Consider the following 12,875-nt stretch of genomic DNA (forward strand, 5'->3'; position numbering starts at 1 on the left):
TTTGACATATAACGGTATCCGACAGATAAAATTTAGCTTTTAAACTACCATTTATAACCTATAAAACCAAAAGTTGTAGATCTGTGACGTATCCACACATAAACAAAATTTTTATATCGGCATAACAATCAAACTTCATTTCGTGTTTTATATTTTTTATAAAAATATTTTTTCACAGATGTCAAGAGTTTGTATTTTAAGTTCTTCTTTGCAAACTGATATTTTAAAATTTATTAATTCCATTGTTTATTTTGCTACGTGAATATTGTTTTATATTATTATTTTTCTTTAATGAAAAGTCGTTGGAGATTTACGTATATTTTATCATTACTTCATCCGTTAAAAAAGGTCATTCGCTAAAGATCCTCAGATGAAACAGACTCGAGGGTCCTATTTTTCTTCCTGTCGATAAAATTTATCGGTAACATATAGGCAAGAATTCTCTTAATATTTTGTTGTACAAACTCTGTTGGGACAACAGCGAAGTGTTGCCGTTCGGAATTATTGAAGTAAAATCTCTTTACGCACGTTTGACTCGGGGAGTGAGCTGGTGAATGCGTGACGAGAGCGTTACGAGAAGTGTGATCGGAAGTTAAGAGGGAGATTAAGTTAGTGAACACAGAAAGAGAGAGAGAGTTACGTTTCGTATATTACTGTAGGGGTAACTAATAAAGTTTTACTTCAATCGTGTGGTCTAAAGCGCACACGTTTTTTTTTTTGAAGAGTAAAGTCGCGGGCAGCGCCTACATTTTTATAATTATTGATAATTTTTTGTTACATTATAAATCTGTCTCCGAGGCTTGAGTGTCGAGCCAGTGTCGCTCTCTGTGACGTCTTCTGCGCGTCGATTCAACCTGAAATCAATTATTTATTTACAATTTATAATTAATAAATAATTTTTTTTACTCGAAAACAAAAAAAAACGACTCCAATTACATCGACAAGTAACACAACGTAAGTAGACGAAAAAATTAATCAATTTAATACATAAACCAATAGTTTCAAATAGTAAACATTTCATTTATGAGCTAAAAAGCACATAATAATATGAAATAATCGGCAGATATATTTGTGAATAGGAAAAAAAAAATACTATATAGTCGATTCAGAATATTATATCTTAAGTGTATCTATAATGTTATGTCATGTCATGTCATGTTACCAATCTCCTTCTATAGACTTCCAAAGTTAGGCATAAACCAAAATAAATAGGTAGAGGTCCAAGTCAAAGTTAATCTTAAATACTATAAAAGTTATTAAGTTAAATTATTACTAACAAAATGTTCGTTGATATGAAATAAAATAAATAAACTGACCTTATGTTGTTCCCCGGCTTTCTTCGTCTCCTGTAAGATAGCGTTCGCTCTTTCGGTTTCACGCGCTTCTTTCGAAATCAACATTTCCTGAGTACAAATTAAGAAAATTTATATAAATTGCGGAATAATTTGCAGAATTCCGCAATTTATACTACAACTTTGCAATGCGTGGAGTATTAAAAATGTGATATATACAATTGAGTTAAATATAAGCCAGTACTGCGGTCACCAACCCGCCTGCCCAGCGTGGTGACTATGGGCAAAACACATGAGTTCACGTTATTTTTGACGTAAACTTGTGGAGGCCTATGTCCAGCAGTGGACTGTATAGGCTGTAATGATGATGATGACACTTTCGCAAATTAATACAAAATTAAAAAAAAACCAACTTCAATTAAGATAGACCATACAGCGTATTTAGACGAAAAAATAGTCAAGTAAAGACGCATTATTAGATATAACTCAAAAAGTACTTGTCAGATTTCAATTAAATTTAACTGGAGCTATATGACATGGACACACAGCACCTTTCGATTAAAAAAAATCATCGAAATCGGTCGAACCAGTCAAAAATACATTTAAAAAATTTCAAACGAATTAAAAACCTCCTCTTTTTTGGAGGTCGGTTAAAAATTAAATGACATTAGAAAAATTCAAGCTTTCTATGTCTTTTGTTTGGTTTTTTTTTCAATTCGTAGTTATTTTTTTTAAATAAACTACATAATATCAAGTATTTCCCCACCTGCATCATGACCGCGGCCTCCATCTCCGCCATACTGACGCTGTCCATACAGCCCTCCTCGTCATCCATGTCTGATGATATGAAACACTTCGTTATATGTATATCTAGCTTTCACATTTATCATAAATATATGACATAGGTGTGGCTAGGATTTAGATTAAGAACCGTCATTTTGAACTTAGATAGGTTAGTTTTTTTTTGTAACGAAACTATGTCGATAAACGGTCTAAATTGAAGTTAGATGGGTTAGGGCTATATTTTTTTTTGTAACAAAATTCAAATCAATTAAACTCAGGTCAAATTTTGAGCTTAGATAATTCGACGGTTCTTAATCTAAAGCCTTACCATAGGTGTTTCTTATTATAATAAAATAATTTCAATCGAGTTAACTTTTAAATAAATGGATAAATAAGCTTTGTTATGTTTGTTATGAGTAAAACTATCGAATGCAAACTATCGAGTACAAAAGTTTGTACTCGAAGTTCGAATGGTAATGTACTCGATACCACAAAATATCGATACTTTTTTCGTGTCCCTCGGTGTTCGAGAGTAAAGTTGGGCAGCTATATAAGCATTATAATAATGACTGATAGTTCGACAGGAGAAGTTCCATACTTATGTGAATAAATTTATTATAGTTAATGTGAGTATCTGCTGAGAGGAATCGATATAAGCTCCTCAGTTAACCTTTTAAAAAATGAAAGGCAATTATAAAAATAGTGACTAAGCCCTCCCGCCCATTAAAATGTGGTAAATACAACTTAGGAGGGGAACGTAAAGATGGTGAGGAGTGACGGCCCCAATATCAGCAGCTTTTATATAAGAACCGGACTTGAGTGGTAAAGCTGTACAGTCTTATCCCGCCGTGTCCCGCTCGAGGCGCGCGCACTACTGCACGAGGCGACAGTGACGAGCGCCCCCCCTCCCCCCACGTACCGTGCGGCGAGTACAGGCGCGGCGGGGGGCGCAGCGCCCGCAGCGCCGCCGTGTCCCGCTCGAGGCGCGCGCACTACTGCACGAGGCGACAGTGACGAGCGCCCCCCCTCCCCCCACGTACCGTGCGGCGAGTACAGGCGCGGCGGGGGGCGCAGCGCCCGCAGCGCCGCCGTGTCCCGCTCGAGGCGCGCGCACTACTGCACGAGGCGACAGTGACGAGCGCCCCCCCTCCCCCCACGTACCGTGCGGCGAGTACAGGCGCGGCGGGGGGCGCAGCGCCCGCAGCGCCGCCGTGTCCCGCTCGAGGCGCGCGCACTACTGCACGAGGCGACAGTGACGAGCGCCCCCCCTCCCCCCACGTACCGTGCGGCGAGTACAGGCGCGGCGGGGGGCGCAGCGCCCGCAGCGCCGCCGTGTCCCGCTCGAGGCGCGCGCACTACTGCACGAGGCGACAGTGACGAGCGCCCCCCCTCCCCCCACGTACCGTGCGGCGAGTACAGGCGCGGCGGGGGGCGCAGCGCCCGCAGCGCCGCCGTGTCCCGCTCGAGGCGCGCGCACTACTGCACGAGGCGACAGTGACGAGCGCCCCCCCTCCCCCCACGTACCGTGCGGCGAGTACAGGCGCGGCGGGGGGCGCAGCGCCCGCAGCGCCGCCGTGTCCCGCTCGAGGCGCGCGCACTACTGCACGAGGCGACAGTGACGAGCGCCCCCCCTCCCCCCACGTACCGTGCGGCGAGTACAGGCGCGGCGGGGGGCGCAGCGCCCGCAGCGCCGCCGTGTCCCGCTCGAGGCGCGCGCACTACTGCACGAGGCGACAGTGACGAGCGCCCCCCCTCCCCCCACGTACCGTGCGGCGAGTACAGGCGCGGCGGGGGGCGCAGCGCCCGCAGCGCCGCCGTGTCCCGCTCGAGGCGCGCGCACTACTGCACGAGGCGACAGTGACGAGCGCCCCCCCTCCCCCCACGTACCGTGCGGCGAGTACAGGCGCGGCGGGGGGCGCAGCGCCCGCAGCGCCGCCGTGTCCCGCTTGAGGCGCGCGGCGTGCTCCCGCAGGCGCGCCTCGCAGTCGCCGCTCCAGGGCTCCGCATCCGCCTCCCACTCCGCGCCGGACCTGCGGGGATGCCCGTACTGTTCAACGCGTCTGGGAGCGCCGTAATATGACATTAAATGAAACGACGTGATACAGGTTCCAGATTGAATTCACAATTAACAAAATTCAACAAGTGATTTAATCGAACAACATAATGCTTGTGTATGGTACATCCATAGGTCACTGATTCGTATCCGGCTCGAAGGACCAAAAACGACTGTACGGTACTGTCTACCGTTGAGTGAGAGATGTCGTGTGAGGGAAAGTCCCGAGGTAAACCAAACCCAACGAAAGTCGATCTAACACTAAGTTTATTAAAATATTTTGAGTACATATAGGCAGAAGTGCAGACGTCATCCGCGTCAGGTAAACAACAATTTCGTAAGAAATAACCTAAATTAAAGGTTATTAGATTGCAAAGACAGTCAAATCGCTGAATTTGTGGTTATTCGTGCAGCTTGTGTTACTTATAGGTAACGATCGACTGATATAGCTACATATATTTTTTTTTAATAAATGTATAAATACAAAGTGCTGTGTGGCTACGGCACTAAAGAATTTAGCCACCCCCTCTCTTCCCGTGGGTGTCGTAAGAGGCGACTAAGGGATAACAAGGTTCCACAACCACCTTGGAACTTAAGAAGCCGACCGATGGCGGGATAACCATCCAACTGCTGGCTTTGAAATACACAGGCCGAAGACGGGCAGCAGCGTCTTCGGTGCGACAAAGCCAGTACTGCGGTCACCAATCCGCCTGCCCAGCGTGGTGACTATGGGCAAAACACACGAGTTCGCGTTGTTTTTGGCGTAAACTTGTGGAGGCCTATGTCCAGCAGTGGACTGTATAGGCTGTAATGAATAAATACAAATATTACACCTAGACTCAAGGCAGGAATCGAATCTAACAAACTGCGCCATGTCGGGTCATATATTATACAAGTGGTGTCATAAGCGACTCACTGGTTGTGGTTCTGCCAGGGCCCCGGCGACAACAGCGGCTCGCCCCAAACCGGTGCGGCTTCCAGTCTCACCAGCAGGCGACGAGCGACCGTTTCCGCTGCTTCTCTCTGTTAAATTATCGTAATAAATTTATTTCTTCTGAGTATCTTTTTTTTTGACACAACTAGGTCAGCTCTACCCTCATTATTAATGAAAATTGTCAGTAATGTTTCTTAGTGAGCAAAGTGTAATTTTGATAACAAAATTAAATTCTTTAATCATATGTGTGTGTTTTGTCATAAGTATGTGTTTGTTTGGATGTGTGTACGTTTGCGTGTGTGTGTGTGTGTGTGTGTGTGTGTGTGTGTGTGTATACGTGTGTGTGTGTGTGGTGTGTGTGTGTTTGTGTGCGTGTGTGTACGTGTGTACGTGTGTGCGTGTGTGTGTACGTGTGTGTGTGTGTGTACGTGTGTGTGTGTACGTGTGTGTGTGTACGTGTGTGTGTGTGTGTACGTGTGTGTGTACGTGTGTGTGTGTACGTGTGTGTGCGTGTGTGTGTGTGCGTGTGTTTTGCACGTGTGCGTGTGTTTTGCACGTGTGTGTGTGTACTTGTGGGTGCGTGTGTGTATGTACGTGTGTGTGTGTGTATGTATCCGTACCTCCGGCGTGGCGGCCCGTCGCTCAGTCTCCTGCAAGGCCAGCAGCACGTCGTACACCTCCAGCGCCCGGTCCGCCGCTCTCAAGGCACTGCACAGCGCCACTGAACTCGACTCGTGGGCTGCGCATGCGCACTGCAGCCTAAAATAGCGACATTTTTGTTTTTAATACTATGACTACACAATATGGGCCACCTGGTGGTAGGCGGTTATTGTAGCCTATACACGCCTGCAACACAACAAGCATCTCAAGCGCGTCGTCGACCCTACCCTCACCCCCCAGGAGCTCTGGTTACCTTATTCACACTGGAACACAACACTGTTTGAAAGCAGTATTATTTATCTGTGATCTTCTGTATGGTCGAGGTACTTCACCAGTCGTTCCAGATTTTAAACAAGATATTGTCTGCTCTGCGTTGTCGCAATAAAAAAAGAGATTCATAAAGAGCAAATGCGGATTTTCTTGCCGATTGATATTCAGAAGAATCCACCTTCCTAAATGACGGTAGGCACACATCCACTAAAATTAACTGGCCAAATAACCTTTCAAGATTGTTTCAAAGGGTGGGGGGAGGACAATGGCTGCAAGTACAGTAAAATGTTCATTTAGGAGTGGGAAGCTTCAGTTTGTAACATTCCACAGCCACCACATATTTCTTACATAGGTATATTTCTTCATGTATATATAAGATGATTTTTGATTATTAATATTCTCTTGACTTACCTTTGACTTTTTTATATAAATTTGCTTTTAAAATGAATTTTATTGTTAATGAGTAGAATTTTTACTTTTTACTTAAATTTTTTTTATGTGATGTTATCTTAATTATACTTGCTTCATGACATTAATATAAGGTGGAATGTTGTGTACTCCGTAATGGGGTACATATTAGATAATAATGTAATAATGATTCATATATGTTTTGTATGTATTCTGCGGATGTACCTTTAAAATAAATAAATAAATATTTCACTAAGGTAGGTCACAGCGGGACATTTCCTGCTCGAAAATACCCCGTCTCTATCGATTGAAACACACTATATTTTATTTTCACGTTATACTACGATCACTGCCCCCATCTAAGAAGGGGGGAAAGGGGAGTGTATTTGGATATACATTACCTGTGAGCAGTATCCACGGCTCGGGCTAATGCGGCGTCTAAGACACGACAGTCGGCCGCTAGACGCACACAGCGAGCCCTCCAGGCACGGGCCGTTGCGTTCAGACCTGGGGGGGGGGGTGTATAAGAGGGGAGAAAACATAAATAAACATCTATAACATACAAAAATACGGAAAGAATTATGATAGAATATCTAAATTGACTTTAATATGTTTTAATTGATAACCCAATGTAAATTTAATTTATGCAAATGGAAATGTATTAAAATAACAATTAAATGTGAATCTTTTTTTTCTGTCGATAAATATACACAGAAATAATACATATATAAATACTACACACAGGCTCGGGGTGGGTATCGAACCCACAACGCCCCAACCAGAAAGCAGAGCCAATACAAACTGCGCCAAAAGGCTAATCAGAAAGGCAGCAAAAAGAGGGGTAAACTTAGATGTCTAGACTTAGAGCCTTACTAGCTAGTAACTAGCTTAAGAGTAGACCATCAGCCAAAATGAGACCTTTAAACATGACACTTAAGCAAAACCTTCCCCCAAATACTCGAGGAGGACTGGACCTTAACCCACCACACTAGTCCAATAGCCGGGTCAAATAGAATAGATAAGTCTAATTCCTTACCAATAGTAAGGATTATCAAGCATTCTTCTGAATCCAGCAGATAGACCCACAAGGTCAAACACATCCCCACATTTCATACGTAACTTCCGTCCCCAGTAATCTAAAATGACTTACTATTGTAGCCCCCCCCATCACTCACCATCATTGGAGGCGGAGACCAGCGCCTCTCGAAGGTCGGCCTGAGCGCACACGTCCAACGCCAGCCTCTCCGCCGCCTCCACACACCATACCTGTGTTACATCATTAACGGTTCAACCATTTTACGTGTCAAAACCAAACAGCCATTCTCATAATGTCTTAGAAATATATAAAAAAAATCGGGTCTATTTCACCGGTCGTGGATAACGCTATTTGACTGACAATGGTATCCAACGGATAAAGCTTTTGATATATTATTGTGACATATTTCTCTATCCGCAATTTCGAATCTAAAGCTTATAGTTTACTAACGAACCCAACAGACGTTGTTCTGCCCGTAAAACAGCTACCAAATTTGATTGCTTACACAGCGGTAGCAGCGCCAACTACCGGGTCCAATTGATGAAACTGAAACTAGCAGCTAGCAGCTAGCAGCCAAAATTAAATAACACTGAAACTAGAAGCCACGCTTTATATCTCTTAAAAAAGCAACAGATTAAGTTGTAACTGTACAGAAATTAGTGACGTTATATCATCTCACTATGAAAAAGATCTAAAGGGTAAATTCCACCCCTTCTATTTTTTTATATTTAAAAACCCAAACAAGGAAGTTAATTCGATATAAAAGCTAAAAATCTATGTCTTTAAGCATGAAATAAGGTTAAAATTTAAATCAAAGGTCGTTTAGAATATAAAAAAAAATTAGAAAAAAGGTAAAAAAATAAATAATCCACTTTGATTATTTTTTTAATATTGCAATTTCCCTAAGGAGGCAATTATATTGTATTTGTGAAAGTAATCATATCTCTGCTCGTGGACACTACATTTTGTTGTAACTTCGCAGAAACATTTCTATAACTGTCTAGAAACGGTGATAAAAATTTCAAAAGGGATACTCAACCCTTTCTATTTTTTTTATTTTTTTTTTCTCTAGTTACAACAAACAACAAAATGTAGTGTCCACGAGCAGAGATATAGACATTTGAATGGTATATAAGCGTTGTCTTAGAGAAAAAATAAAAATAAAAAAAAATAGAAGGGGTTGAGTATCCCTTTTGAAATTTTTACCGTCGTTTCTAGGTAGTCACAGAAAGATTTCTGCGAAGTTACAACAAAATGTAGTGTCCACGAGCAGAGATATAGACATTTGAAGAAATGGTACATAGGCGTTGTCTTGAGGAAAAAAAAAAAAATAGAAGGGATTGAGTATCCCTTTTGAAATTTTTATCATCCTTTCTAGACAGTAACAGAAAGGTTTCTACGAAGTTACAACAAAATGTAGTGTCCACGAGCAGAGATATAGACATTTGAAGAAGTAGTACATAGGCATTGTTTTAGAGAAAAAAAAAAAAAAAATAGAAGGGATTGAGTATCCCTTTTGAAATTTTTATCATCGTTTCTAGATAGTAATAGAAAAATTTCTGCGAAGTTACAACAAAATGTAGTGTTCACGAGCAGAGATATAGACATTTGAAGAAGTTAGTATATAGGCATTGTCTTAGAGAAAAAAAAATAGAAGGGGTTGAGTATCCCTTTTGAAATTTTTACCATCGTTTCTAGGTAGTAAAAGAAAAGTTTCTGCGAAGTTAAAATAAAATGTAGTGTCCACGAGCAGAGATAGAGAACATTTGAAGAAATGGTACATAGGCGTTGTCTTAGAGAAAAAAAAAATAAAAAAAAAATAGAAGGGATTGAGTATCCGCTTTGAAAATTTTCTTATCTTTTCTTGATAGTAAAAAAAAGGTTTCTGCAAAGTTACAACAAAATGCAGTGTCTATGAGCCGAGATATGATAACTTTAACAAATTTTATTTAATCGTCTGCTTAGAAAAAAATCCCAAATTAAAAAAATTAAAGTAAATGTTTTTTTTTCTAATCTTTCTTGTTATTATAAATTACCTTTGTTTTCAAATTTTAACACTATTTCATGCTTAGTAACATTAATTTTTTAGCTTTTATATCGAATTAACTGTGTGGCTGTGTGGCTACGGCACTAAAGAATTTAGCCACCCCCTCTCTTCCCGTGGGTGTCGTAAGAGGCGACTAAGGGATAACAAGGTTCCACAACCACCTTGGAACTTAAGAAGCCGACCGATGGCGGGATAACCATCCAACTGCTGGCTTTGAAATACACAGGCCGAAGACGGGCAGCAGCGTCTTCGGTGCGACAAAGCCAGTACTGCGGTCACCAACCCGCCTGCCCAGCGTGGTGACTATGGGCAAAACACATGAGTTCACGTTATTTTTGACGTAAACTTGTGGAGGCCTATGTCCAGCAGTGGACTGTATAGGCTGTAATGATGATCGAATTAACCTCCTTTTTTAGTTTTTAAATTTAAAAAAAAATAGAAAGAGTGGTATTTACCCTTTGGATTTTTTTCCATAGTTAGATGAACAAACGATACTAATTTGTGTAAAGTTACAAATCAATCTGTTGTTTAGAAACAGAGATATAAAGAGTGGCTGCTAGTTTCAGCGTCATGTCCAATTGAGATAAAAACTACCTCATCTCCCAAGTTGGACCAAATTACAGGTGCTTACAAAATTTAATAAAAATTGGTTCAATAGTTTCCGAGGTTATCGCAAACATACATCGTGACACGAAATATAATAAATATATTAATTGAGGGAAATCACGTATGGTGTAAACTTATTCCACAAAGCGCGTAACAGGAGCTTAGTCTCAAAAGTTATAACTTCAGATATATTATGATCACCCACCTCTTCATCAGACATCTGGTTGGACTCGGTGTCTTCGGTGCGCCGGAGTCGAACCCGCGACGCTACCTTAGCTTCCCTGGACTCGCACCGACCTGGAATGTGAAGTGAATGTGTTTCTATAAAATTTATAAAAAAACAGTAAAATAATCGAGGGATCATAACTGAAATTGGGCACAGCAGGATGTATCCTGCTCAAAATATGAATCAGCCCGACTGGGGTAGTACCTCGACCTTACAGAAGACCACAGCTATATAATACTGCTTTTAAGCAGTGTCGTGTTTCTGTGGTAAGGCGACCAGAGCTCCTGAGGGATTGGGGGATAGGGTCGACAACGCGCTTGCGATGCCTCTGGTGTTGCAGGCGTCTATAAAGCTACGGTAATCGCTTACCATCAAGTGAGTCGTACGCTCGTTTGCCGACCTGGTTATATAAAAAAAAGCAGATTCGTAGGACCACATACACTATTTCATCATCATCATCATCATCATTTCAGCCACAGCCACAGTCCACTGCTGGACACAGGCCTCCACAAGTTCGCGCCAAAAATTGCGTGAACTCATGTGTGTTGCCCATAATCACCACGCTGGGCAGGCGGGTTGGTGACCACAGGGCTGGCTTTGCCGCACCGATGACGCTGCTGCCCGTCTTCGGCCTGTGTATATCAAAGCCAGCAGTTGGATGGTTATCCCACCATCGGTCGGCTTTTTAAGTTCCAAGGTAGTAGTGGAACTGTGTTATCCCTTAGTCGCCTCTTACGACACCCACGGGAAAGGAGGGGGTGGCCATATTCTTCATTGCCGTAACCACACAGCAATATCATTACATACACTATCTCTAAGCACATAATACAGCTCGAAAGAATATAATCTAGCTGTAAGGGTCGACAACTATAAATACTAAGCCCGGTGGGGATAACTAAAATGGGGGTTAAATTCAAAAGCATCGGTACCCGGTGAGGGCGGCAGCAGCCCCGGAGAACCCCTCTCCCTCTCACAGCTGCCAGCCCCCCCAGCGCTGTGGGCCGCCCTTGCGTACTGGCAACACCTGGATCCGGAACAGATTATATAGGCTGAGAGGCATTTAATTAAACCACATACACTACATACCATTTATACGCTATCAGTCACATAGACGCAGTAATCAAGTAACCTATGTCATGTCTTATAATTGTGTTAAAAATAGCCTACTACAATTACATAGACAAGATAAACATAAAAAAAAAAAATAGTCAAGTAAATACACGTTATCAAAGATTATTCAAATGGTAGTCATCAAATCTCGATCAAATTTTAAATGTAACTGCAAGATATAACTTTCGATTAAAATAAGAATAATCATTATTTGTAAACTCAATCAAAACTTCTGATGTAACATAGATAAATAAAAATACAATCGAATTGAGAACATCCTCTTTTTTGGAAGTCGGTTAAAACAATAATAATAATAAATACATTATATAATTGTTCAATATCAACCTTGCTGTGCTGACGCAGATTTCAGAATCACGCTCCGACAGCATCAAACTGGAACACTGTTCTGACCCCTGAGGGGGTGACACTTCCACCTTAGGAGTTTCCAGCCTGAAAACATATTTCAAGCTTTAATTAAAAATAAATAAATAAACGCCTCACACTCAACGGGACTCAACCCCCACTAGGATGTTCTCCTGTGTTGGTGGTACGGAAACACACACAATACACAAGCACAAACGCCCAGACCACGGCAAACGTCTGTATGGCCAATACAAACGTTTGCCATGTGCGGGGATCGAACACGCAACCGCCAGCGCAACAGTCACAAACCAGTAATCTAATATATAAAATTCTCATGTCACAGTTTTCGTTGCCATACTCCTCCGAAACGGCTTGACCGATTTTGATGCAATTTTTTGTGCTTATCCGGTATCTATGAGAATCGGCCAAAATCTATTTTTCATCCCCCTAAATGTTAGGGGTAGTCCAACCCTAAATTTTTTTTTATTTTTTAGACAAAATTTTTCATTTCTATTTTTTTATGATACAACATTAAAAAATACATACAACCCTAAATTTTCAACCCTCTACCATCAACACCTATTTTTAAATAGCGTTTAGCGGCAAGACAACGTTTGCCGGGTCAGCTAGTAAGTATATAAGCTTGACTGACTTTTTTAAATATGTAACTAGATCTAGTTATCTTCAATCAATTTGTCTCCCTTAGGGGTACAAAAATAAATTTCCCGTATATAAAAAAAATATTTTTAATTATTTTCTGGTTTACCTGACATTCTCTGTAGTACTGACATCAGTGTCGTCGGGTAGGGGCTCCACCTTCGGGTCCTGAGGAGTTGGCAGCTCAGCTGGACTGATGAGTGATGAGTTATCATTCTGGAAAAACGTAAATAGTCCATTGTGAATATTTCAGGAGAGCGGCAACCTGTACATTTTTACCAAGAGACTGGTATATATCAATTGTTACTTTCTTATAAATACAAGCACACTCGTTTTTTTTTTTTAATTCGAAAGCCAGCTTGTCATGTTAATTTTGTAATTAAAGAAATAATAATAATTAATAAGCGCTTCACTCTCAACGGATCCCCCA

At 41.7% G+C, this 12,875-nt stretch overlaps 1 protein-coding gene across 1 annotated transcript in view; it reads right to left on the reverse strand.

Moving 5' to 3' along the window:
- Window positions 1-4,949: 4,949 nt before the first annotated feature.
- Window positions 4,950-12,875, reverse strand: part of LOC123665841 — a 35,124-nt gene continuing 27,198 nt past the window's right edge. Inside the window, exons 5-11 of the mRNA XM_045600074.1 lie at window positions 12,555-12,661; window positions 11,771-11,875; window positions 11,245-11,339; window positions 10,295-10,386; window positions 7,576-7,666; window positions 5,683-5,828; window positions 4,950-5,151 (exon numbers count right to left, since the gene is read on the reverse strand). Coding sequence (XP_045456030.1) covers window positions 5,041-5,151; window positions 5,683-5,828; window positions 7,576-7,666; window positions 10,295-10,386; window positions 11,245-11,339; window positions 11,771-11,875; window positions 12,555-12,661 — 747 coding nt within the window. The 3' untranslated portion in view covers window positions 4,950-5,040. The remainder of the gene's footprint in view (window positions 5,152-5,682; window positions 5,829-7,575; window positions 7,667-10,294; window positions 10,387-11,244; window positions 11,340-11,770; window positions 11,876-12,554; window positions 12,662-12,875) is intronic.

The sequence above is a fragment of the Melitaea cinxia genome, chromosome 25, assembly GCF_905220565.1.
Source record: "Melitaea cinxia chromosome 25, ilMelCinx1.1, whole genome shotgun sequence".
Taxonomy (NCBI): Eukaryota; Metazoa; Arthropoda; class Insecta; order Lepidoptera; family Nymphalidae; genus Melitaea; species Melitaea cinxia.